Below are 24533 nucleotides of genomic sequence, written 5' to 3'. Positions count from 1 at the left end.
GCAATATAGTTTTTTTTTTTTTACAGCTAGGACCAAAAATAGTTGGATTTGAGGGTAGTTTTTCAAATTAAAATGTCAGATTTTTAAAAAAAATGGATATTTCTTTACATGACGTGCAAATATTGTGTAGAATAGAAGTACTTTTATTTTGAAGGGGAAAAAGTTTCTTTTATGCAGCACTTGACTCAAAACATTAATTTATCGATATTAAAAAAACTTGTATTTTGGAAAAAAATGTGATAAAACATTACTTGGTATTTCCTTTAAAAAAATGTATTAACCAGACAGCTATCCAAAATTATTTGGACATTGATATCACTTTTCCCCCCCAAAGATAATGCTAACATTAGCATAGCACTCCTCCAGTGCCCAGACAAAAACACAAACATATATTCCTTAACTTCATCCACGACAAATAAATAAAATGGATAAAAGGTAGACAAAGGTCAAAAGGTCACGAGCAGGTAAAAGCAGTCAGTTTTGAGAAAATCAAATGACAACAAACAAACCAATATGGTTGTCATGATAACGGCCCAGTCTGAAAACAAAGCCCCCCTCCTTAGTGGGAGACCCCCGTTACCATGGAAACCGCACCAACATCATCCGGGGTCAAGGGTCAGCCACCTGGGTCACGGTCTCGCCCGGTTGGGCCAAAGTGGAAAACCAGGACGACATGGCCGACTTGGCGCTGGTTAAGGCTCCGCCCACTGACTGACCTGAGAGCAAAAATTTGAATCAAATCAATATTCCTTCATTTTTTTGTGGTAAATGTTATTATAAATTAATTTTTATGTTTTTTGTCTTCTTACCCACAGCCTTGCTGGTTTGCACCACACTCCGACTGGTGGTCATCATGGCGTTGCCGATCTTCTTGCCCCGGTCGCTGTTGTTTACCGAGCTGGAGACAAGTTGCCATTGACGATGAATAGATGTCCAAATCCGGTATGTCAAACTTTTCATAATACACACACCTCTTTTTCATGGATAAAATTGCTTGTGGTGCTTTTATATGTTATTAACTGACTATATTTCACCCATTTCATTCTACGCAGCTGTGTATGATGACAATTATTAGTTTTGATTTGATATAAAGCCATAACATCCCATAAGACTAGGCTTTCATTTGAAACTATTCCCTCAAATGTAGCTTTTCATAAAGAGCAAAGTTTTCCTCAATACTAGTGTGACACGAACGCAATCAGTGGATTGGCATCAGCTGCTTCTTCTTCTTGCCCAACCCCCGTCACTTCAAGTTTGTCAGTCAGCTCAATGCTTGATGGAGAAATAATGGTGCAAACTTTTGACCATTTTGACCCATTTAAGAGCACTTTTCTTGAATGATATTCACCCAATCCTATTTTCAATGATTGATCGTATTAACTAAGGAATCAAACTCACTGTGAGAGGCGGAGCTTGACATCAGCCACGCTGTATTGTCCTTGGAAAGGGTGCCTATGTACCAGAAGGAAATGCATGATGGGAAAATGGCGAAATTTGATCCATGTTAAATGAGCAAAAACGCTACCCCGGCGCAATGGCGGCCATTCCGGCGTGCTTGTTGCCATTCCACAGCCGGTAGTTGTGCGTCTCTTTCCACGCGGCCACAAAGGGGGCGCCGTAGTCGGACAGAAGCCTCTCGTGGTCTACCGACGGAGAAAGAACGTTAAAGCCCGGCTTGGCTCCGCCCCCACGCCAATTTTTCTCACCTTTATCCGAACAGGACGCCAACAAAGCGTGGAGGTAAAGCGCAAACTGCGCCCGGATCCATTCGTCGCCGCCCTCCCAGCCCGTCCCGTCCAGGAAGACGTCGTCGCGGTTATCCGTCACGTGTTTGAGGAGGTGATCGGCGAATCGCAAGTCGGCCGTGGTCAGGTTCAAAACCTTTCGCAGCTCGCCGTCGTGGACCTGCACGCCGCCTTCCTCCACCTCCACCAGGGCGTCGCTCAAGTGCCGTTGCTGGCGGAAGAGGACGTTGGTGGCGCCCGCTACGAAGCCGCGTACTGACACATCTGACAGTAGGTGGTGCTGTTGCAGGGCCATGTATGGCAGACACAGATAACCCTGAAAAAAAAAACACAAAAATGTGTATTTGTTGACAGAACGCCATTTCCCCGCCCCTTTAACTCACTTTGGTGAAAATGGCGAGCGGCATCCCATACTGATCCTCCTCCAGGCCGGACAGGAGCCCCTGTGTGTGACCCCCCTGGCTTCCAAGAGGCTGCGCCGTGATTGGTGCGCCCGTCCCGGCTCCGCCCCCTTCAATCTCGTTCCCTTCCTCTAGCACGCTGGGGTCCAACGTCTCCCAGTCGCTTTCCGACGACTCCCTTGACGTGGGCTCGGGGTCCGCGCCGTCACCCTCGGCGGGCGCCTTGGGTAGTAGTACCCCCTCGTCCGATGCCTCGCCGCCCCCCAGGCGGTAGTGGGAGGAGTCAGCCAGGCCGTGCTCCAGCATGCCTGCCACCAACGTTAAATTAAGAAATGGGGGGTGTCTCTCGTGGATGGAGGGCGGGGCTTACCCGGGAACAAGGATAGGACGCTCATCAGCGTTCCCACCAGGCGGCTGACGGGGGAGATGTAGAAGAGGACCTGCGGGGGTGCCGCAGTCAATGGTGAGGAATGCGCCAAGGTCATGGCGTTTTTTTGACTGATACCTTTTTTTCCAGCAAAATGAGCTTGAAGAGGATGAGAACCTGTACAGATGGAAAAGTAGGTTTTGGTCAAAAAGCAGGTTTTGGTCACATGGTTATTCCAAATTTTACCTTGTGTCGAAAATGCAGGATAAGATCTCGCGGCGACAACCCTGCCAAAACCAAAAAAAAAACATCAGGAGGACTCCAAAGAACCCACAAGAATGGTCCGGACTACCTTACCGAGAAAAACCTGCGACCCATCCAGGGCGGAACCCTTCAGCGAGCCGTTCACGTGCTCGTAGAGTTCCTCGGGGAGAAAAAATTAGGGTGAGTCCCGTCGGTGGCGAAAATTCGGGAACGTTCGCTTACCTTCAAAATGGAGATCTGCGAAAAATCTTTCTCCTCAAAGTAAGCATGCGTGATCAGCTGTAGCTTGGCTTGGAGAAGTCCAAACAAAGGCTGAAAAAAATATATTATTTTTTGACTTGTCAAAAGTTTTGGGACGCCTCATCAGCAACCCGCTTTTTGTCCTCACCACACGGCTGAGCACACAGACGCTTTTCTGCACCGTTTCACGCGTGACGTCAGCTTGTCGGACCTTTAGCGCCTACAGGTGGGAAATTGACACCAAAAAAAAAATGAAAAACACCCATCAATTTCGCCACTTCACCATTTTGCCTCTTTGACTTACCTTGGCTTCAATTTGCCGGTAGCATGACACCCCGTATACACATTTGGTGTCGCCGCCCAGTGGTGGGAGGTGGAAGTACACTGTGTCTGGGGGTGAGAAATTGTCAATTGTCAACAATTGATTTTGTGCGGGTTTTATGTGGGTGTTACCTTCTTGGAAGTTGTGCGCTCCGTCAGGGAGAGCCAAAAAGGGGAGGTACTTCCATTCTTCAGGTAGCATGTTGCTATCGTGACCCTCTTGGGGCATCAGTGGTGGGTAAGAAAATTCCACCTAGTGATATTAAAAAAAAAAAAAAAAACTTTTCAAATTGACCCCTGGTATGGTTGTAACATGTTTACAAAAATTGATGAAGTCATTAATTACTATTATTTAATTATGTGGCCCATTGCATTCAATGGGGGGAAATTTGTTAAAAAAGCTTGTTCTACAATAGCAATGTTTGTTATTTTGTCTGAACCAAAATGGCTGCCTGCCAGGTTTTATTTGCAGAACAGGTTTACTTAACACCCTCAATCAAAACACAATTAGACAGTGCAAGAAAAGCAACAATGGAAAGTAAACACTCCCCAAAGTCTCGTTATATTGGAAAAAAATAAAAGCATCACAGTATAAATTTGAAGCTGTCTTAAAACCATACTTTGCCATCTAAATGTTATTGCGTGTCTTTTGTGCGACAACAATTCCCACAGCTGGAAAGGTGACGTCAGCGCTCGAAAAAAGCATCATCAACATCATCATCATCTTCAACTCCCCCTCCGCCCCCTTCTTTCATGTGTACATAGGTAGCCTTTAGCATTTTGCTTACTGCGTTGACCCACCTGGCAGCCCTTTTTGTGGTGGAACCCGACCACCACGATGTGGAGCACCGCACCCTGCGGCACGTCCTTGTCCCGAGGCTCCATCTGGGGACTCGAACTCGCGGGCGTCAACACAGCAGCCCCTCGGCAGTAAAACAACACAACAGGTACGTTACCGTACGATTGCGTTTCACTTCCGCCTGGTGAGGGACAACAAAGAGGAAGGACGTGAGTGAGAGAAATACTACCAAACATTTCCGCCTTCGCATGTGTTAGTCGTAAACGACGGACAGTAACGGAACAGGGAACCCTCTAACATGGTTTACTACTCTTTGGGCTTAACCAATGACGTCATATTAGCCAATCTAACCTCCGGCGTTACGTGGTATAAATCGGTAGATATTATTCAATATTCGCAGTGTCCTTGCTCTCGTTTTAAGCACACGCTCATAATAGGAATATATTTTCATTTTCAATAAATAAAAACGTCATTGACTACAGCGGTTTTGACTACTTTAGACTGGTTAGCTCCCTTTCTTAGCTCCATTGCATTTGCCTGAAAGCTAACATCAAACATGGCGGCAACTCCGGCTACGAATCCTTCACAATTGCTCCCGTTGGGTTTGTACAATTGAAGCTATTTATTCTCCATTATACACTTATTATAGCATATTGAGGAAGAAAAACGTAACAACTGTACCTAGTTCACATTATTAGGAGTTTGCCAGCTTTTACAATAACTGTAAGGATTGCTCCTCGAACGCGTGCTTTTGTCATTATTTTCAAGTTTTATTTACGAGAGTGAGTATTTATCTAAGAATATGTCATTATAATACATATTAAAAAATGAGTGGCATTGACAGATCAACGTAGGTGTTACAAATAGATCAATGAAGTCTAGGTCCATTCATGAAACAAATAAACAAAATTATAGTCCTGGATAACTCTTTAACGTAGAATTTTTTTAATTGAATGTTCTTTAGAAAACTAAAATGTAATAAGAAAGTGCAAGTATTAGGTTTATCGTTATGGAAAAGTATGTAAATGTTCAATAATGATATATACCCATATCCTTTTATAAATGTCCTCTCAAATCAATATGGATGTCAATGTAGTTATGATTTATCAGTTATGGATTTATTGTTTCAGAGCTCGTGGACAAGTGCATCGGTTCCCGCATCCACATTGTCATGAAGACGGATAAAGAAATCGTCGGAACTCTTTTGGGCTTTGACGACTTTGTCAGTATCCTAAGAACCAAAATGGCGTGCTAGTTTTGTCAGATTGCCTGTTGTCGTGCAGATTCCTCAACTTTTCTTTTAAGATATGGTGCTTGAGGATGTGACAGAGTTGTAAGTTTTTTTTGTCAAATGTATTAATAAATCCTCAATGTGATTTTGGTTAATGAACTTTTCATCCCTATGTTTTAGTGAAATAACACCAGAAGGTCGCAGGATAACCAAGCTAGACCAGATTCTTCTCAATGGCAACAACATTACAATGGTTACTAACTCTTTAATTTGACTGTTTTTTTTTTTTTTTAATATTGCTAAATGATTTCAATTAATATTTTTTTCTACAGCTCATTCCAGGTGGAGAAGGTCCAGAGGTTTAGGGCCATTGGAGTGTTTTTCTTTTATTTTGGAGTTTATTGTTGACTCTTTTTGCTCTTTGGACATGAAGATACTTTTTTTTTTATATCAAAAATGTTTTGGATATAAGTGTAACATTGTCAAGTACACACAAAACTAAATGCAGCAAAAAGTAAAAAGTGTTTATTGATTTTTTTTTGTTTGGGCAGCTTTAAAAGACCGGTTTCCCCATATTTTTAGAACATGGACGACTTCTATGGAGAAAATAGTCTAAAGTTTGTGTAAATTAGTTTCTTTTGTTCAGTTAGAAAATTACCTCTGCTTTTTGGGGCTAATGATAGCCAATAAACTTTATTTTTACCCAGGAACTCTGCCAACAAAATCTTTTAGTGGTAAACAAAAGGACTAAATGTATACTTGTATTTATTTTCCTCATCGATTTTCGTATGCTTTCGGTTTGAACTGAGTGACATCACTTCTGCTTAAACCTTCACAACAAGAGCTCCAAATAACTTCCGATGAATCCAATAGTTTAAACCATTGACTTTTTTTCAACCCATAATCTTCTTTGGGTTTTATTTGGTGAATTATTTTTAATGCTACAACATAAATATAACGGAATGTAGGCAATAACAGTTTGCAGGAAACTTACGGTGAAAATACAAAACATTACCGAAAGTACAGTATCAGACACACTTCCGCATTTGTGCTGCTTTTAGCGCCAGTCAATCAAATCAAGGTGAGTAGAAAAACAAACAATTCGTCAACGTTTTCGCAAATTTAAAAATGATTATTCTTCAAGTTTATGTTTTTGAGCACTCTGTTGTCAATTTCAAAGATAAGTAAACGTAGACTTTGACTGTACAGTCTGTAACAATTATTGTCTTAAGCTACTCAAAATGTACTTTTTACCACGTCGACGGTCGACTTGGAACTACTTATAAATATTTTACGGCCTTAAAAGAGAAAAATGCTTTCGTCGCTTACATTTTTCAAATGTTTTTGTTTACTGACAAGACATGTTCGTCCGGTTTGGACTTCCCCTCACATTTGTTTTTCAGTGAATTCTCCGTCGTTTTTAGTTCAAAGTTGCCGCTAGTGCTAACTCTGACAACTGTTTAGTAAGAAATATTACTTCCTAACAAATTAATAGAACACACTAAAACATGTCAGCACATAGTCAAATGTCAACCTTATGATAAAAATCTGCCAAAATAATAAAAAATCCAACCCAGAACGTAGTTACGGTTTCTGCTAACTAGGGCTGCCACGATTAATCGTCAAATATTCGATTCATTTAGAAATCTGCTCGAAATGGTCCAAGTTTGTCCGTTTTTTATGACCTTTTCATAAGACCATTTTATCATTGTCATTAGTTATCCAAATGGAAGAGGCGAGGAAGAGAGGTGAAGCCTTGCTCACCTCCGGGGTGACTCACAACCTAAAACCCGACGTCCAGTTCCTGGCCGACCTCCATCTCCCGCTCTCCCAGAAGTACCGTCACCTGATGGTGGCCACCATGTTGAAGGAGAACGTGTCAGGCGACAACAAATCCCAGGTCAACAGCGCATCCCAATAAGCCTTTGGGGGTTCCTTTTCTTATTTTAGAACGTTCTTTTCTTCCCATTAGGTGCTGGAGTCTTTGATTCGTTTATTCAAGGCCTTGGGGATCCTGGAAAAATACGGGTGCAACCTCACCAGTACTCTGAGGCCCAAATTCTGGCGAAGTGTCAAACATGCCAATACCGTTTTCAGGGCTACGGTGGACTCCATCCAGGTAAGTGCTAATGCTAGTTTTACGTGGATGTAAATCAAGGGTCTCAAACTCCAGTTCGAATCTGTGCGAGCCATGTGAAATATCCCACCGAACAGTTTTACATATTTTATTTAAATATAAAAAGGGCCCTTTTTATATTTAAATAAAATAGGAGAAAATTTGAGGGAGAGAAAATGAGGATTTGAATCATTTTAGCTCTGTAAACTTCAGCTAACGACTTCACTTTTGGCTAACAGATTCAAAACTAACATTAGCATGCGCTATCCTAGCTTATGCTCTTTTGATTCATTTTTTTCCGCCTAGCATGAAAATATATACGTGGCGGCAAAACGCTCTCGGCCCCCCAAATCTCGGGTTTGAGACCCCACACGAGTCATAACCACTAACATGTCATCTACTCAGGGCGGTCGGCAAGTGCTCTTCCTTTACGGCTACACCCAGCAACAGTCGGACGGCCTCAGCTTCCCCGACGACGTGGCAGAACCCGACCGGAAAAAAGTCGCCGCCGTCACCCTTGAAGTAATGACATTGCGTACGGAGATAGACGCACTCATGAAGGTCTGACCCCTCCCCCAAAATGCAGTCTTTTCTTATCCTTGCGCATTTACCAACTCTCACCAACTCATTTTCAGGGTACGCATCCTCACCAGGACATTTTCAAAGACTACATCCCACAATTCTACATCCAGAAGGTACGTAAAGACATTTATTATATTAAATGTATACATATAGACATATATTTTTTCCCCCAGCCGCAGCAGGATTACACCACGACGCACGCCATCGCCATCCCGCCACGAGAGGCGGAGTCAGGACGAAAACGTTCCCCTCCCGTGGTGCTTCCCAAACCCAAACTACAGACGGAATTTCAAGGTTTGAGATTGGGGCCGAACAATCCCTCCGTTTTATCAGGTTAGAATGTGTGTCTATTGGTTGGAAAATGGTGGACGACATTTAAACCCCGCCTTCTTTAACGCAGTGGCGGATCAGTGCAATCTGTGCGGCAACTCGGCTACGGTCGTCTGCTCCTCGTGCGACGGGCAGGCTTTCTGTGGGCCGTGCGATGACCTATTTCACCGCCACCCGGCTAGGAACCATCACCGACGGGAACCCAAAATGGCAGCAGGTACGCTAGCTTACGTGCTAATTTTTAGCATTTATGTTCATTTTCAAACACGGCTGTTAAAATGGCGGCCCGCAAAATGTGGGTCCACTTTATGCAACCATTCAAAAGAATATGAAACATATTTAGAGCATATTTTATCTTTGAATATTATTTTTAATACTTTTAATACTATCAATTAAATAATTTTCTTATGTGCTGTTCTACTTACAAAAAAAATCCCAAGTTCCAGAACCAATTGAATTTGTAAGTAGAGGTACGACTGTAATGACTGTAGTATTTCCTTTGTAATTAAAATTGCAATCTAAACCATATATATCATTTAATTCATATTTTTTTTGCGTGTGTATGTTAAGAAATGTGTTGCATCTGCGGCATATCTGACGCGCACACCAGCTGCGCCACTTGCACGCAAGATTTGTGCCGCAAATGCGACGACCTCTTCCACTCGCACCCGAGCCGGAAAGGTCACAGCCGGACGCCGTTGGGGAGCGCCAAGGTCAACAGGTACGAATGGTCACATGACCAAAATAATTGTACTCAAAGTACTTAGTTACAGAAATGTAACGTTTGGTTTTCAGCGCTTCTTCAACGGCGGCGTGGACGTGTACTTTCTGCGCCACCGTCAACGAGGCGCATTATTCGCTCTGTGCCGTGTGCGGGTGTAGTGGCACGCCATCCAATACGGGTAAGATGGCTTCTTTAAGGTCGCTTTTCAAAGTAAAAGTCAGAATTTGAGGTGTTTGTTTATAATGTGAGCAGAGTGGCAGTGTAAAAGTTGCACGGTCATCAATCAAGGCAGCAGTGTCTTATGTGAGGTCTGCGAACGCCCCCGTTTGGCTCCTCCCCCCTCTGTGGCTCCTCCCTCTTCAGTGGCTCCTCCCTCTTCCGTGGTCAACAGGCTTTCCGGCTCGGCTTCCGGAACTGGAAAGGAGGTGGCTGGTGTTTCAAAATTGACATTTTTCTGTCATTTACAAATGCTGTGTTTGCAGAAATTTATACAATTTTCAACTATATTGTTATTGATTATTAACTCAATGTTCTTTGTCTTTCTCAGCCGACGTGGGCGTGTCAATTCTGCACTTTTGTCAACCCCTCATCCACGGCCACTTGCGAAATGTGCCGCAAAACACACGGCGTGTCCCCGCCTCCTGCCAAAAGCTCCGCCCCCTTGAAAGACCCGACTCCGGCACCCCCGCGGCCCAAAGCCAGGACATTCTCGGATGTGAGGAGGCAGGAACGCTTGGAGGAAGACGGCCTCAAGCTCATTCGGCAAATCAAAGTAGGTTTTGAAATGGTTCAATATGATAGGATGACCGATTTTTTATGTATGGAATTTTTAATTATTACATATTGGTCTGTATTACAAAAGGAGGTAAGAAAAAATGAATAACTCTAACTATAACCCAATCATTGGTTCCTACAGGAAGCCGAGAAGCGCAGCATCAGCCCGGAGGAGTTCTACGCCGCCTCGCGCTTCTGCGGCGGCAATACCGACCCGTACCGTTGGCACGCCGCCGAACTGCCCCACCTACTCGACGAAATCTGCGCCGCGGCCTCGTCCTTGGACGCCGCCGACCGAGGCCTGGCAACAACCAGGGCCGAGGCCAAGTTGGCATGGTTGGCCACAGGGGGCGACGCCGAGCGGGCTGTCGCGCGGGTGCTGCGGGATCGCAAATTAAAGGTAGGAAATAGATCCCTCCGTACTTGGATCACGTCAAAAAGACAACAACAACAACAACATACTACCACAAGTGGAGACTACACAATTTTTTTTCAAATCTTTTTTTTCCACTTTTGAACTTTAGGTGCACTTCCTTAAGACACAAATGACCAAATTAGGACATGACGGATGTTTTATGATTTTTGTTTTGATAACGTGCCGGGTTTCCGTCAGAAAAAGCCGACCTTGAGAGATAAACCCACGTGGGAGTTGGAGCCTCCTTAAATGCTAATTCAAAGCTGAACATTCCTTCATTTCAACTTCAGTGGACTTTAGACACCACTCCGCTTTGAGATACGAGCACATTTATGGATAAATATGACTCGAACATGGACATATTAACTCGCCGGGCCTGTTTGAAATGAATCCAATGACAACATTAAGAATTTTTATGGGGAAAAAATGGAAATGAAAGTAAAATTGACTCAATTTGTGTCCTCAGATGATGGAGCTCCACTCTCTGGGCTTCAGAGACCCCCACCAATGCGAAGAAGCCCTACGCCAAAGCGGCGGCCAAGTCAAGGGTGCCCTTTCCCTCTTGCAGCGCCCCCTGCTGGACACCTTCCACGTGGGGATCTGGAGCGACCGCCCCGAGCCCCCCCTGGAACCCGACCATCCCGACAAAGAGGTGAGCACCGCCTCGGGTCGGCACAACCCCGGTTGACGTCAAACGTTTTCGTCCCACAGCGGCTTTGCCGTCGCCTGCTGGCGCTCTACAACCTGCCCAGTTGGGGGCGCTGTGAGCTGACACTGTCCCTGCTGCGGGAACCCGATGTGACGTATTCGCTGGACGACGTGGTGCAGGCGGTGCGGGAGTCGCAGGACCGCGACTTCATCCGACGCGTCCTTAACAACGAGTGCCCGTGCTGCTTCGGCATTTTCCCTCGTAGAAAGGTAGCCGCCCGGTTCCATTCCCCAAATTTTCCAAAATTGCATTTAGCTGCTTATCAATAAGCAGCAGGTGACCCGCAAATTTAAAAAAAACTAGGCACTATGCTTTTCTTCATGTTTTTTTATCATTTAATTTTTTAAAAAATATTTTTTATACTTATGTCTTATGATTTTGTTCATGTTTTTTCTAGCATTTTTTTATACTTATGTCTTATGATTTTTTTCATGTTTTTTAGCATTTTTTGTATACTTAAGTCTTATGATTTCTTTTCATGTTTTTTTAGCATTTTAAGATTATATATTTTTTATTTATGTCCTTTTTTTTTTTTTACTGTAGATGTTTCTTGAAATCATTCTCTCGTACAAAACATATTTTTTTGAATTACTTGCAAAAGTCACATCAAAAATTATACTAAAAACTATATTATACCGTAATATCCGGACTATAAGCCGCTACTTTTCCCTCCAATTTTTATCAATTTTTTTCACACTGCTTGCCTTTTTACAGTAGAATAAACTCCATAATACACATGTTTTCTATTAATATATGCATAAAATAGTCCCAAAAGGGCAATAATGAGTAGCAGATCATTTTGTTTGATTCCATTTTGGCCACAATTTCCTCCCAAAAAGCACGTTTTCATGCTTATTTCTCTGGTATTTTCTTTTTTCTCCCCTCAGATGCAATCTCTGACATCGTGCGAGTGCTCGGTTTGCCTGGAGTGTTTCACGCAACACTTCACCATCGCCGTACGCGACAAACACATCTGGGACATGGTTTGCCCCGTTTGCCAAAAACCCGACATCACCGACCCCGAGCACCTCAACAGTTATTTTTCCACGCTGGACATCCAGGTGCGTCCAATCATCCAGCCGGGAAAACCAAATAAAGAGTGACCGTTATTGTGTTTCTTCTCACCAGCTGCGGGAATGTTTGGAAACGGTCGTCTACGAACTCTTCCACAAAAAACTCCGAGATCACACACTCAGGAAGGATCCCAATTTTCTGTGGTGCTGCCACGTAAGTTGACGATAACAGGCTCGCCGTGGGCGTCCAATCTATTTGAAGCGACAGGGTGGCAGCCCATGGATAGGAATTAGGTGGAGTTTGACCCTAAGATAGCAATGGCTTATCAGTAAAGAGTCAGAAAAAAGAAAATGAGTTGTAAATTAAGCCTTATAACATGGTGACTTCAGCTAACAATTAGCGCGTTAGCCAAAATGGACTCTTTGTTTTTGTAGTGCGGCTATGGCTTCATCAACGAAGGCAACCAGATGAAAGTGACGTGCTTGACGTGCCACAAGAGCTTCTGCGCTCAGTGCAAGAAAGCGGTCTGTAAAAAAATAGGTCATTTTCCTTCAAAAAGCCCCCCAAAAACGTATTAATTCCTTATCATTGTGAACAACTGCTTGTGTTCTAGTGGGAGTCTCAGCACCAGGATTTGTCTTGTGAGCAATTCCAACAGTGGAAGCGAGAAAACGACCCCGAGTACCAACGTCAGGGCCTGGCCGGCTACTTGATGGACAACGGCATCAGTTGAGTGGCTAAAAAAAATGGCAAACCAACCAAAAAAATCCTCCTTTTGACGTCAATTTGATTTTTTTGTTGCAGCTTGCCCTCATTGCCGCTTCCAGTACGCGCTAACCAAAGGCGGCTGCTTGCACTTTAGCTGTACTCAGTGCCGTTACCAGTTCTGCAGCGGCTGCAATAACCCCTACTCCTCGGTTAGTACACAAAACCACACGCCGTCCGCTTCAAAATGGCGGTCCCGTGACCTCTTTATGGTTTTGCCCGTACAAAAGTGACCTAAAAACCCGTCGTTATCTGTGTTTGTGGTCTAAAAATGACTTTTGTGAACGTAGACGGGCTGCCGGACGGAACTGTGCGACTACTCGGGCCTCCACGCTCACCACCCCCGCGACTGCCTCTTCTACCTCCGAGACTGGGAGCCCGAGAGACTGCAGGCGCTTCTAAAAGTACGACTTGCCGACGCCCCGAAAAGGCGAACGCCCGCTAACGTGTCGTCTTCTTCCAGAGGAGCGGCGTGGACTTCAACACGGAAGCTCCCGAAGGACCGCGGGCCGACACGTGCGGCGTGATGGAGCAGAAAGACGAAGTGGGTAACGCCGATTCGCCCTGTGGCGTCCCCACGCAGGCGGGCCAGGCTGGACTCTGCGAGTGAGTACAAAGTTAGCGGCACTTTGACATAGCATTGCCTAGATACTGTTTAAAAATAATAATAAAATGAATAAATTCTATTGTGCCAAAATGGCTCCCGCAAGTGTTTTCAGGGAGCTAAAATGGCTTCCACCAGTATTTTTAGGGAGCTAAAATGGCTTCCACAAGTATTTTCAGGGAGCCAAAATGGCTTCCTCTAGTATTATCAGGGAGCCAAAATGCCTCCTCCAGTATTTTCAGGGAGCTATAATGGCTCCCACCAGTATTTTTAGGGAGCTAAAATGGCTTCCACCAGTATTTTTTCGGGAACCAAAATGGCTCAACCAGGATTTTCAGTGAGCCAAAATGGCTGCTCAGCCTTCAACAAACTGTAATTCAAACATTTAAGGCTTAAAAGATAAAAAAACGTAAATTCCTTCAACACAAAAGTCATTAATTCACCTATTTTTTTTTACTATTTTACTCCCCATCTTTTGTTTTGTTCTCTGGTAAAAGTTGGACAACAAATCTGGCAGACATATTTGTTATTGTTGTTGTTGTTTTTGCAGTAAACACTACAGAGAGTACTTGGTCAGTCTGATCAACGCCCACTCGCTGGACCCCGCCCCCCTGTACGACGCCACCAACTTGATCCGGGCTTGCAACAGGTACCGCGTGGACGTGCAGAGGAGGCCCGCCGACGAGGACGACGATACCTACCATGCACGTCTTCTTAAGGTGATGCTAGGACTTGTGGGTAGCAAATGCGTGCTAGCTAAAAGCTTGAATTTAGCATGCCATTTCAAGTCTCAGCTACTATTTTCTTTGACTAGCAAAGTTACGTCATTTCTCCTCCAATGGTTAACTTGCATTTAATTAATTTTAATGTAGTTCCGCCCTTATCGCAGCATTGTAAAGATGGACTACCTTGCATTTAATGACCCGTTTATAATGTAGTTCCGATCTTATCGCAGCATTGTAAAGATTAACTCTCGGTTAAATACCACTCCTTTTTTTGTTGGTTGATGACACATCTGGCATTCATTTGGAAAATTTAGACACCCAACGTGGCACCCAACATGACACACTTGACAACCCAGATTTTTTTTTTTTAAATATTATTTTTATTTTTTACAGAAACTAATGGAGGTCCCTCTGGGTGAAAAAGTTGTCCGGGGCGCCACACAACAGCTGCACGGAACTTAATCTGGAATGCAGTAATGTTCACAGCGGTGTTATATCAGCAGTCATATACTTCACTTTTGCACAATATCACTATTACTACTACTACTTCTATTACTATACCGTTTCAAATGAAGTGGAATGCAAAACAAGAAGAAGTATGTCGTATAATGTATTTGTGTACTATCTATTCAGTGAACCAATTAAAAGCAACCTATGTTTATATATCTCATAAATGATTTCATTCCCTAAATTAAAGTTCATTGTTCTTTCACTGCCACCCTCCCATTTTAAATTGATTGGACGTCTAATAGGGGTAAACCCATTTGAATTCACAGGCGGGGGAGGATGGACGTCGTGTAATTAGACGTCCATCAGCGTTTAAGTTACTTTTACTATTGTTATTTTAAAAGATGTCTTCGTCAACGGTCGCCCTCTAGTGGTCATCCTATTTTTTCTCCTCAGTCACGTGGTTTATCAGAAGCGATGGCGGTGTTTTAAGGGCGTGTTCTTTTCTAATCGCCTGCATACGACAACAAGCACACAAAGAAGAAAAGTTGAAAGGAAAACTGGAGCAGCGTTAATCTTTGAGGTGAACCGGGGATCAACTTGTTTCCTAATTCTTACGGCAGACCTTATTTCAAACATTTTTAACTCAGTTAAACGCTTTTGTTGGCTGACTCCATATTGAAGGGACGTTCACTGACAATTGGATTTTTTATATCAATGACCAAGTGATTGTGTTGGTTTATTTTTTTATTTAATTTTCGTTTTCCAGTTGCTACTTTGGGCGACATGAGCAACGTGAAGGCGAGATGCACCCGTAAACTTCGCAGCTGGATGGTGGAACAGGTATGTGAGACCTCTTACGAACCGGATGTGATGTGTGAAAAACGATTGTCGTAAACGTAGCGTAATTGTGTTATTGCATGTTGCACGTACTATACTTGCGATTATTGGACACTTCGTGTTCTGCATTTTGTAGGAAAATTTAGGGCCACATTTCATTTGAACCAAAAATAATTGTTCTTACTATTTCATGATACAAAAACTAATGTTATAATTATTGTCTTCGTGGTTGGAACTGAATTGAATTGTGAGCTTCAAATAAATGTTATCAGTGTTTGTCACTCAGTGTTTTGGTGCCTGCCATTTTGAAGGACAAAAAGTATTTATTTATTTCCCTTTCACTTTTTGACTGTTTTTTGGCTATTAACATTTTTTATTGGGAAGCATCTTTAATTATTTTGCATTTTATAAACTTTTGGTGTTCTTTGACCACATTTGTAAAAATACAAACATTTAACGACACTATATCGGCAGCTGTTACATTTTTCTTGTTTAAAAAATTATAATAATAAAGCTATTCACCATTTGATGACCAACAATGGCAGTTTTTGACAAATTTGGTCAAAATTGACAGGTGAGCAGCGGTAAATACGCCGGTCTGAGATGGGAGGACGAGTCCAAAACCATGTTCCGCATCCCATGGAAACACGCCGGGAAGCAGGACTTCCGCAAAGACGAGGACGCCGCCATCTTTAAGGTGGACTCCATTCAATCATTCCTTTCATTCAGCTCACCAATTTTCCCTCTTTTATGTTCTTCAGGCATGGGCAGAATTTAAAGGCAACCTGGACGACAAGAACCCGGCCACTTGGAAGACACGTTTACGTTGCGCCCTCAACAAAAGCTCCGAGTTTAGCGAAGTCGTGGAGCGTGCCCAAATGGACATCTCGGAACCTTACAAAGTTTACCGGCTCGTGCCATCCCAAGAACAAGGCGAGATTGGCACTTTCTTTGACTCGGCGTTTACGCCAAGCTCCGCCTTCTCACGCCGTTGTCTCGTTTCCGCGCAGACGTGGAGACGCCACAGCGTAAAGGAGGCGCCAAACGTGGCAAAAAGTTGAAACGCCAAAACACAGATGATGGGGATGTAGATCGCGTCAAGCGGATGAAGACGGATGAAGTCGATGAAGTGGAGCCGGTGAGGAAAAAATAATAACTCAGAAAGGGGGACAAATTAAAAGCTTTTTTTTGGTCATGTTTACATTCTTTTTTTTTTAGCACGTGGAAGAAGAGGAAGAGTGTGAAAGTAACCTGACAAAATTCCTCCAGACAGACCCTGAAGTACAGGAACAACGTAAGTTGAGGCTATTTTAATGAATTGGCTAAGTTGTAAGCCTAAACTATTGATTTTCTTTGCAGCCTTCAAAGATATTCTACTGGATGTTCGCATTGAGGAGAGTTTTACGCCGCCCCCTAAAGGTGACAAACAGCTACTGCACTTATATGCATTTTTTTAGCACTTTTAAGTGTCACAAATTCAACCTTTTAGAAATAAAATGCAAAAAACATGACTTTAAATGAAAAAAAATTAATTCACCATGTATTTGAAATGTAAACAAACTTAGCTCACTGGTGTCAAAGTGGCGGCCCGCGGGCCAAATATGGCCCGCCACATCATTTTGTGCGGCCCGAGTAAGTCAATCATGAGTGCCAACTTTCTGTTTTAGGATCAAATTCAAATGAAGATGAAGTGGAATATTCCTAATATTTATGAATAATAATAATGATGGCTATGATGATAATATTTTGGGTTTTTTTTTGCACAGATGGCGACTCGTTGTTGGTGTCGGTGCATTATTTGGGCAAGCAAGTACTGAAGCGCCTGATCAAGGGCCCCAACATGCGCGTCCTGTACACGCCCCCATCCTCGCTGGTCCCGCCCACGCCGGCCCCCGACGCTTTCTTCCCACGCGTCCACCTGCCGCAGCCCCCGGAGGACGCTCCGGAATCGCTCCTCTCTCTGCTGGCTTTCATGGAGAAGGGCGTGGTCTTGACGTGCACGTCGCGGGGCGTCTACGGGAAGCGTTTCTGCCAGGGCCACATCTACTGGACGGGGCCACAGGGGTCCCCCTCGGGGGTCCGCAAGATGGACCGGGACGCCGGACCCGTCCTGCTCTTCGACAAAGATGCCTTTAAGAAAGGTCAGTAATTTTTTTTTTTTTTTTTACCTTTTAATCTGATATTAATGGATAAATGACTAACATTCTCTATTATTAGGGGTTTGGGTTACATTTGCCCTTTTATTTTGAAATTCTGGAAAAAATACACATTCTCTATTATTAGGGGTTTGGGTTACATTTGCCCTTTTATTTTGAAATTCTGGAAAAAAATACACATTCTCTGTTATTAGGGGTTTGGGTTACATTTACCCTTTTATTTTGAAATTCTGGAAAAAAATACACATTCTCTATTATTAGAGGTTTGGGTTTCATTCACCATTTATTTTGAAATTGTGAGAAAAAAATATGTCTAGATCTCAATCTTTTGAGGATTATGGAAATTTAATTTTAGCAAAAATGCCACAAAGTTTTTCCACAAACTTTAATGGAAAGTTTGAGACCCATGTCCCATGTAGATAACGTAATTTTTTTTCTTCATTTCTTTCATTCACCCAGAACTCGAGAACTTCCGTCAAAATGGCGGCGAGCCGCCGCAATGCACCTTGACACTTTGCTTTGGCGAAAAACTAAGCAGCTCTGAAGATCCGTCCAAAAAATTCATCATCGTCCTGGTAACCAAACCTCAAATTTCTTACGTTCCACCACCCAAAAAACACAACCCAAGACATTTGGCATCCATTTTTTTCAGGTGACGCTACCCTGGGCACAGGAGCAAGTGGAAAGCGCCCGTCCCATTTTCAACTCATTCAACGTGCTCCAGTCTCCATTGGATGAAATTACGCTCAACCTGGTGGCTGTGCCCAATCAGGAGCAGGCGCCGACGCCTTGAGGGAAGTCGCGGCAGGCCGCCATCTTTCCCCAAATCCTACTGATGCCACTTTTCTTTTTTGAAAGATATTTGCACATAAGAGTGAGGGAAAAAAAATGCATTTTTACACATAACGCTTCAGTAGATTTGCGTGTTGGACTTTTAATAGCAACATTGCAAATATGGACATTTTAGAACACAAGAGCATTTAAATGCCACTATTGTTGCACCGATACAGTACTAAAATTCAGTCGCTGTAAAGTCCCCTGTGTTTTAATCCGCCCCTAGTGGCCAATCGTAGTACTTCAGTCATTTACTCATTTAATTTACTAAAAAAAGAAAAAACATAGCTGCAAAGTTATCATTCAGCCAGGTGTTGTAATCGGTGCAATTTTAGTAGCAGGTAACGTCACAGTAGTAAACACAAAAAGTACATTATTACAATTAACTTGTTTACCACAGCCATTTGTTACACGGTGGCTGCCGTAAGTACTACATTTCAAAATGTCTGTTATGTAACTGTAGCAAAACAAGTTTCTGAGCTCTAATTCAAGTCTTTTTAGTCTTTTTTTTTCACTTAGATATTCCCATTAGCGGGCGACGCTAACTCGGCGATCTTGGCATTGAGCTTCTGATTGGTCCAATCTTTAGTGATGTCATCCAGGTGGCTGTCGAAATCCACCAAGCGGGATTGGTCGCCAGACTCCAACATCTGGCTGGCGATGGCGCGGGTGTCCTCCCACTGCCGGAGCATGATTCTAAACGGAGAAACGTTTTTCAAGTTGGGTATAATCGTCCGCGGGGGGTGTCGAGGGGGTCTTACGTGTGCTTGTCTTTGAGGGTCCATCTCGAGTCTTTGCGTTCGTACATCACGATGGGAGGGACGCGGTAGTCTGGGGACATTTTGCTCCCGTCCAACTGCGGAGAAAAATATTGGAATTAATCTGAGTAATGATTCAGTTTGTTTACATTATACCAACCATTAGCAGAACGGCGCCATCACATTGTTCGGCAATCTTGTCCGCAATTTTCAGGGCTCCTTGCGTAGGGCTTTACAAAAAGAATGTTAAAATTATACACGCATAGTTTGTTACATAACTCTAATTTTACCTGTTGTCCGACACGGATGCATTAGCCTGGTAGTATCCCACAATCCTCTGCTGCGTCTGCGAGCACCAAACGTCCACCTAAAACATTTTTTTTTTAACAAAAGTGTAATTTGTGTCTAAAAGTGAACTTTGTTTCACCTGGGTGAGGGCCAGTTGGGTAACAGGTGCCAAGGACAGGTGCGAGTGGAGCAGGGGCACGCAGTCGGTCACACAAACAGCGCCCCCTGTGGACGTGGAGGACAACAGCAGCCCGTTGACGCTGCAGCGGGGGAAGTGGCTAGCGTGCAGGTACATTTTGACGTACGCCCGACACGACAACTCCACCTCGCCCATGACAGTCGTCTTTTAATGGAAATAGACCGTAAGGCTAACAGTAGCTCCCCAAAAAGAGCTGACCCTCTGCGACGTCAGCGTTATGCGACGGTTGCGCTACACTTAGCATCTATGCTCAACTCTAGCAATGGGTGCAGGCTTTCGTCAAGTGAATATAAATTTACAGTAGACAAAAAAACACGGGCCTTGCCTGGGAAGGTAGACTGCTTTACAAAAGGTTCTTAATTTCCAAATCTGAACCAAAAGCTAGCGAGTCTTTGATGACAGCCACTACGTTGAAGAGAGAGGCTATTGCTAAAGGTTCGTCGAGTTGACAAGTGAAATCATTGGCCGGAGTTTTTGCTTTCTGTTATTTGATTGGAGGATTTGGTCGGGCAATTGTTTTCTTCCGGGTTGTCTTTCGCATTTCATTGGCCTAACGTCGTCACGTTTTGTCACTTCATTGGAGGAGATATTTGTCACTCCTTGTTATCATGGGCAAAAAGCCGACTAAGAGTAAACAACGTAACATTAGGCTATAATCTTACATGTTTACAAATATGTGAATATGTATAAATGTTTATTAATATGTTTATTTTCCATAAAAAAATATCATCATATGCGTTTAATGACAAAATGTAATGTTTATATTTTTTAGCGTCATTGTCTTGTCGTTACGTTCACCTCGGCCACAGGAAGTTTTCAAAATAAAATTCTGCCCACTTTATCCCGACGCTACTGCGCGTAGCCAATGGACACGAAGAGCAAGTGCAACTTTTACATTGAAATCGGGGTCAACAGCCGGCGTTTTGTGGCCGCTCCCACTGACTCGAGACCCGGGCGGGGAGGGCGTTCGCCAGCGAGCCCGAGCCGAGCCACCGTTCACCGGCTCGCAACCGAGTGATGAAGCTCCGTTACGCCGGAGCCCTGCTCCTGTCGGCGGCCGCCTACTACGTGTACCTGCCGCTGCCGGGCGGGGTGAGCGAGCCGTGGAAGCTGATGCTCCTAGACGCCCTCTTTCGGGGAATCATGCGTGCGGTGAGCCCTGACAGAACAGCTGGTCTGGGGGAGGGTTGCAGGGGGTGATTATACCACCTGTTATTATTATTTGCCATGTGGGGAAACAATAGCAATTGCCTGGTTCAACGATGCTCATTTTTTTAGGCAGCCATTGGTTCTTCTCTGTTTAGAAAATGAACAACAAGCTACTTCTGCGTGTATGATCACTTATTCATTTCATAATTCTAAAGGTAATCATTTGAAATTAATTGGGGGTATACTAGTGATAGGCAATTTTAATTTTGGGATGTACTTACAAATCTGTTAACCCTCTGTTAAGCTACGAGTGTTGCACCAATACTAGCATTGGTATCGATGTGTTAGCTATAGAATAGAAGCATCTTTTCTAAGATATGTTTATTAAATTGTCTTGTATTTAAAGAAAAATGTGTATGGTCACAGTATCCAGTGCACAAATATCGTTGCAACACTGCAAATTATCTGTATTTATTTCTATGGCTGTGACCTTTGACCTGAGCTTGCGTAACTGAAACAAGGGACTCGTTCTTCTTGCTCCCACACCCGTTTTCTTTCAATAGTTTTCCCACGATGCAATTTCACTCTAGGGTTGTTGTACGTTGTCCCCTCAGGGTGATGCAGCCCAGTCGCTAGGCGTGTGCCACCGGGCGCACCTGCTCAACAAGGTGGTGTCGTGGGCGGAGACCATCGAGGCCCGGTCCAGCGCAACCGTCCACGTGAGCGACGGAGAGCTGGGGGGCGTCGCCGCCAGGATCTTTCTGTCCAAAGGGGACCGGAAGCCAAAAAGAGGCGTGGTCTACTTCCACGGTGGGGGGTGGTCCCTCGGCACCGGACGTAAGTACGCCAATTTTATTTACTCTTGTATGCAATTTCAGCCATACACTATAATATATACTGAATGAATTTTAGCGCTTTGCACGTGAAAATTGTCACATTTTCACCCAAAAAGTTTAGATTTTTTTACTATAAAATTGAACACGTTGCAACATGGGCTAGGCCGCCAGGGGGCAATGTCGGCCATTACAATACCATTTGTAATCTTTGTAAGATTTGTTTATCTGGGTTGTAATGGCATTTTAGTATCATGTTTATTAATAAATATAGAGTCTAACGATGTGTAAAATCCCAAAGAATTGATGAATGACATCACGTGATTTCTCTTTCTCCTCAGGAATGCGGTCATATGACCTTTTGTGCCGCAAGATAGCCGAGGATTTGGACGCTGTGGTCATATCTGTCGAGTAAGTACAAAAAAAAAAGAAAAAAAAACCTTGGGATTCAAAAGTTAAATACAACTGAACTCTGTAGTATTCACGCCTGCCACTAGAGGGAGCATGGCCTTTAAAAAAATATATATTTCTTTTTAATTTTTGGTTGTAGTTACCGTCTGGCTCCAGAGGCGGTGTTCCCGGATCAGTACCGCGACGCGCTGGCGGCGTCACGGGCGTTTTTGTCCGAAGAGGTGGCGGAGCGCTACGGCTTGGATCGGCATCGCCTTTGCGTGTCCGGGGACAGCTCGGGGGGGAACCTGGCGGCGGCCGTGGCACAGGAGCTGGGCTCCGACGCCACCATGACTGCTCACTTCAAGGCCCAGGCCTTAATCTACCCGGTCCTACAAGCACTGGACTTCCACACGCCATCTTACCAGCAGAACAAGGCGGTCCCCATCCTCTTCCGACCCGTCATGGCCCACTTCTGGCTGCTCTACCTGGGGGCCGACCCGTCTCTGGAGTCGGCGCTTTTGGCTAACAACCAGAGCGCGTTGGACCAAATGGTCTTTGACCCGGCCGCACGCTCCCGACTGGACTGGGCCACCCTTCTCCCGGCCCGCCGTAAGAAAAACTTCCGCCCACTGGTGGTGCCGAAGGGCACGCCGGGTCTGTTGGAGCGGGCCCCGGCGTTACTTGACGTCAGGGCGGCGCCTCTCCTGGCGGAGACGGACGTTCTGGCCAGGACGCCGTCGGCCTACGTGCTAACGTGCGAGTACGACGTGCTACGAGACGACGGGATGATGTACGCGCAGAGGTTGAGGGACGCCGGCGTCACGGTCACTTCCGACCACTATGAGGACGGATTCCACGGGTGCCTGTCGTTTGCGTACTGGCCCGTGGCGTCCGGCGTGGGCCGCAGGGCCGTCGACAATTACGTCAAATGGCTGGACGGGAATCTCTGAGGCAAGAGTTTTCTGTTTTGTGCTAGCTTAAGGGCGGCGTTAGCATTAGTGATGTCTTACACTGGGTTTTAAAGGTCTGCTTTATCATTGGTTGTCTACGCCAGGGGTCAGGAGCCATATGTGGCTCTTTTTACCGGCGCACAAGGCTAGTCTGTGAACTATAATATCCAAAACCGAGTTACAAACGCACCAATAGGAGCGGCAACTTTTTAATCGTAAGTTTATTTTCATTAGACTGTTTTTATGCATTCTCTCCTTAATTAGCAAAAGCATAACAATGTCAAAATAATTCAGGGACGTTTTTACTTTAAAAGAGTTGAAATTACTAAAAAAGTGTTTTATTTTTAAATTCTGAGCCTGGCTCTAAAAGAAAAACATTTGAAAATATGAACTGTTTATGGCTTCTGACCCCTAGCTTTCCCTCTTACCATTTGGGGATCTTTGATGCGGTTCCGAAACTGACCACCAGGCGGCGAAAGAGGAGCGACACTGACACTGTGAATTTCATTTCAATAACAAAAAGAAGAGTGACACGCGTTAACTGAATTGTTTGGATGTCTCGTGTTTGATTTTTACGGCGTTATAACGCAAGAATGGTTAAAGTTTTACGTAATAAGTGGCATCTAAGGGCATTTTTGATGTGTTATATCCGATGTAAAGTTTGGATTAACGGGTTTCTTTTCTCCGATCTAATTTTCGTTCACCTGTTACCTCGTCAACCTATTGTCACAACACACTTCCAACCTGCTGTTTTTCACGACCAAAGTAAGTAAAATATATAAATATCTATTAATATATATGTACTTTTTTATTAGCGGGCTTGGTGTTCGTCAGTTTACTTTAGATTTACTTTAAAAGTTTTGAATATCACGGTCATCTTGAATGTAGCAAAAAAAACTGCTTAGCTAGCCACCATGTTAACAATGGTAAAAACAATAGAAGGAAAAGAAGCTAACGCTACTGCTATAACCTAGCATAACATCTTTTTATTTTTAATCTCAACTCCCAAACAAGAAAAACATGTTGACAGTAAACCTACCTTGAATTGATAAATGGACAGTACTAACCCACCCAAAAAAAATAGAAAAATAAAAACTAACAGAAGCCAAAGAGTTTGATTGACACATTTTACGGTTTGATTTAATCACACAAGCTTCCTGCTTTTGGCCAACTTTTCCTTTTACTTAGAAAATCTAAAATCCTCAAACAATGAACCTTGGGAGTAGTCCTACACACACACACATAGGCCAAAAAAAACAGACAATAATGCATACCACACGTACAAAACATATAAAAATAGCCCTGCATTCATTAAGGCGTGCACGTGTCTATAAAAAAATAAAGTACCAGTCGTGGGGAGGAAAAAAAAACCCGAAACTAAACGGCCTTATTGTCTATCAGGGAACACTTAGACAACCTCGATGATTGGTCGGCAAAAAAAAAAAACAGATTTCCCACTGTTTGCGGTTATGATCCAGCCAAGAAAACCTGTTTTTGTTTTGCTTGTAACGAGATAACTTATTTGTCATGTTTTCCCCACTTGGTGCTGTTTTTCTGTTC

General features: G+C 43.9%; 6 protein-coding genes across 12 annotated transcripts; 4 read left to right on the top strand and 2 right to left on the bottom strand.

Moving 5' to 3' along the window:
• Positions 1-5: 5 nt before the first annotated feature.
• avl9 (AVL9 homolog (S. cerevisiase)) lies at positions 6-4346 on the bottom strand. Its single transcript, XM_077736596.1, has 15 exons — positions 4140-4346; positions 3471-3591; positions 3322-3407; positions 3166-3237; positions 3000-3089; positions 2871-2937; positions 2760-2800; positions 2652-2690; positions 2517-2586; positions 2129-2454; positions 1707-2061; positions 1526-1643; positions 1399-1452; positions 810-898; positions 6-716 (listed from the first exon to the last, which is right to left on the bottom strand). Exons 1-15 carry the CDS (start codon positions 4221-4223, stop codon positions 610-612), a joined length of 1719 nt encoding a protein of 572 aa, XP_077592722.1. The 5' UTR covers positions 4224-4346; the 3' UTR covers positions 6-609.
• Positions 4087-5892, top strand: lsm5 (LSM5 homolog, U6 small nuclear RNA and mRNA degradation associated). Of its 3 annotated transcripts, none has more exons than XM_077736601.1 (5): positions 4087-4285; positions 5268-5363; positions 5443-5470; positions 5549-5621; positions 5701-5892. In XM_077736601.1, the coding sequence occupies exons 2-5, from the start codon at positions 5309-5311 to the stop codon at positions 5731-5733; spliced, it is 189 nt and encodes a 62-aa protein (XP_077592727.1). In that variant the 5' UTR covers positions 4087-4285; positions 5268-5308; the 3' UTR covers positions 5734-5892. The 3 variants fall into 3 exon arrangements, with proteins under 3 accessions (XP_077592727.1, XP_077592726.1, XP_077592728.1); XM_077736600.1 differs by lacking the exon at positions 4087-4285 and adding an exon at positions 4449-4739; XM_077736602.1 differs by lacking the exon at positions 4087-4285 and adding an exon at positions 4461-4513.
• Positions 5893-6141: 249 nt separating this feature from the next.
• Positions 6142-15138, top strand: LOC144210000 (E3 ubiquitin-protein ligase RNF31-like). 3 transcript variants are annotated; one of them, XM_077736593.1, is made up of 24 exons: positions 6143-6449; positions 7087-7268; positions 7341-7487; positions 7890-8045; positions 8120-8179; positions 8240-8399; positions 8467-8613; positions 8967-9117; positions 9192-9298; positions 9373-9545; positions 9668-9892; positions 10037-10294; positions 10776-10961; positions 11021-11227; positions 11906-12079; positions 12147-12245; positions 12467-12556; positions 12646-12760; positions 12837-12949; positions 13088-13201; positions 13261-13403; positions 13952-14120; positions 14520-14599; positions 15030-15138. In XM_077736593.1, exons 2-23 carry the CDS (start codon positions 7095-7097, stop codon positions 14586-14588), a joined length of 3237 nt encoding a protein of 1078 aa, XP_077592719.1. In that variant the 5' UTR covers positions 6143-6449; positions 7087-7094; the 3' UTR covers positions 14589-14599; positions 15030-15138. The 3 variants fall into 3 exon arrangements, with proteins under 3 accessions (XP_077592720.1, XP_077592719.1, XP_077592718.1); XM_077736594.1 differs by lacking the exon at positions 15030-15138 and having other exon boundaries at positions 6142-6449; positions 8240-8360; positions 14520-14844; XM_077736592.1 differs by lacking the exon at positions 15030-15138 and having other exon boundaries at positions 6144-6449; positions 14520-14844.
• Positions 15026-18889, top strand: irf9 (interferon regulatory factor 9). The gene is made up of 10 exons (XM_077736597.1): positions 15026-15156; positions 15343-15416; positions 15988-16110; positions 16175-16346; positions 16424-16551; positions 16632-16707; positions 16773-16832; positions 17180-17554; positions 18029-18144; positions 18222-18889. Exons 2-10 carry the CDS (start codon positions 15360-15362, stop codon positions 18360-18362), a joined length of 1248 nt encoding a protein of 415 aa, XP_077592723.1. The 5' UTR covers positions 15026-15156; positions 15343-15359; the 3' UTR covers positions 18363-18889.
• Positions 18484-20118, bottom strand: emc9 (ER membrane protein complex subunit 9). Its single transcript, XM_077736598.1, has 5 exons — positions 19589-20118; positions 19452-19528; positions 19322-19391; positions 19165-19259; positions 18484-19099 (listed from the first exon to the last, which is right to left on the bottom strand). The coding sequence occupies exons 1-5, from the start codon at positions 19781-19783 to the stop codon at positions 18919-18921; spliced, it is 618 nt and encodes a 205-aa protein (XP_077592724.1). The 5' UTR covers positions 19784-20118; the 3' UTR covers positions 18484-18918.
• A 359-nt stretch (positions 20119-20477) lies between these two features.
• On the top strand, positions 20478-23283 carry LOC144209573 (neutral cholesterol ester hydrolase 1-like). 3 transcript variants are annotated; one of them, XM_077735974.1, is made up of 4 exons: positions 20478-20740; positions 21412-21634; positions 21972-22041; positions 22181-23282. In XM_077735974.1, exons 1-4 carry the CDS (start codon positions 20666-20668, stop codon positions 22971-22973), a joined length of 1161 nt encoding a protein of 386 aa, XP_077592100.1. In that variant the 5' UTR covers positions 20478-20665; the 3' UTR covers positions 22974-23282. The 3 variants fall into 3 exon arrangements, with proteins under 3 accessions (XP_077592100.1, XP_077592099.1, XP_077592101.1); XM_077735973.1 differs by having other exon boundaries at positions 20478-20800; positions 22181-23279; XM_077735975.1 differs by lacking the exon at positions 20478-20740 and having other exon boundaries at positions 21523-21638; positions 22181-23283.
• Positions 23284-24533: the final 1250 nt, after the last annotated feature.

The sequence above is a fragment of the Stigmatopora nigra genome, chromosome 16 (genome assembly GCF_051989575.1).
Source record: "Stigmatopora nigra isolate UIUO_SnigA chromosome 16, RoL_Snig_1.1, whole genome shotgun sequence".
Taxonomy (NCBI): domain Eukaryota; kingdom Metazoa; phylum Chordata; class Actinopteri; order Syngnathiformes; family Syngnathidae; genus Stigmatopora; species Stigmatopora nigra.
This window is presented reverse-complemented; position numbering and strand designations above follow the sequence as displayed.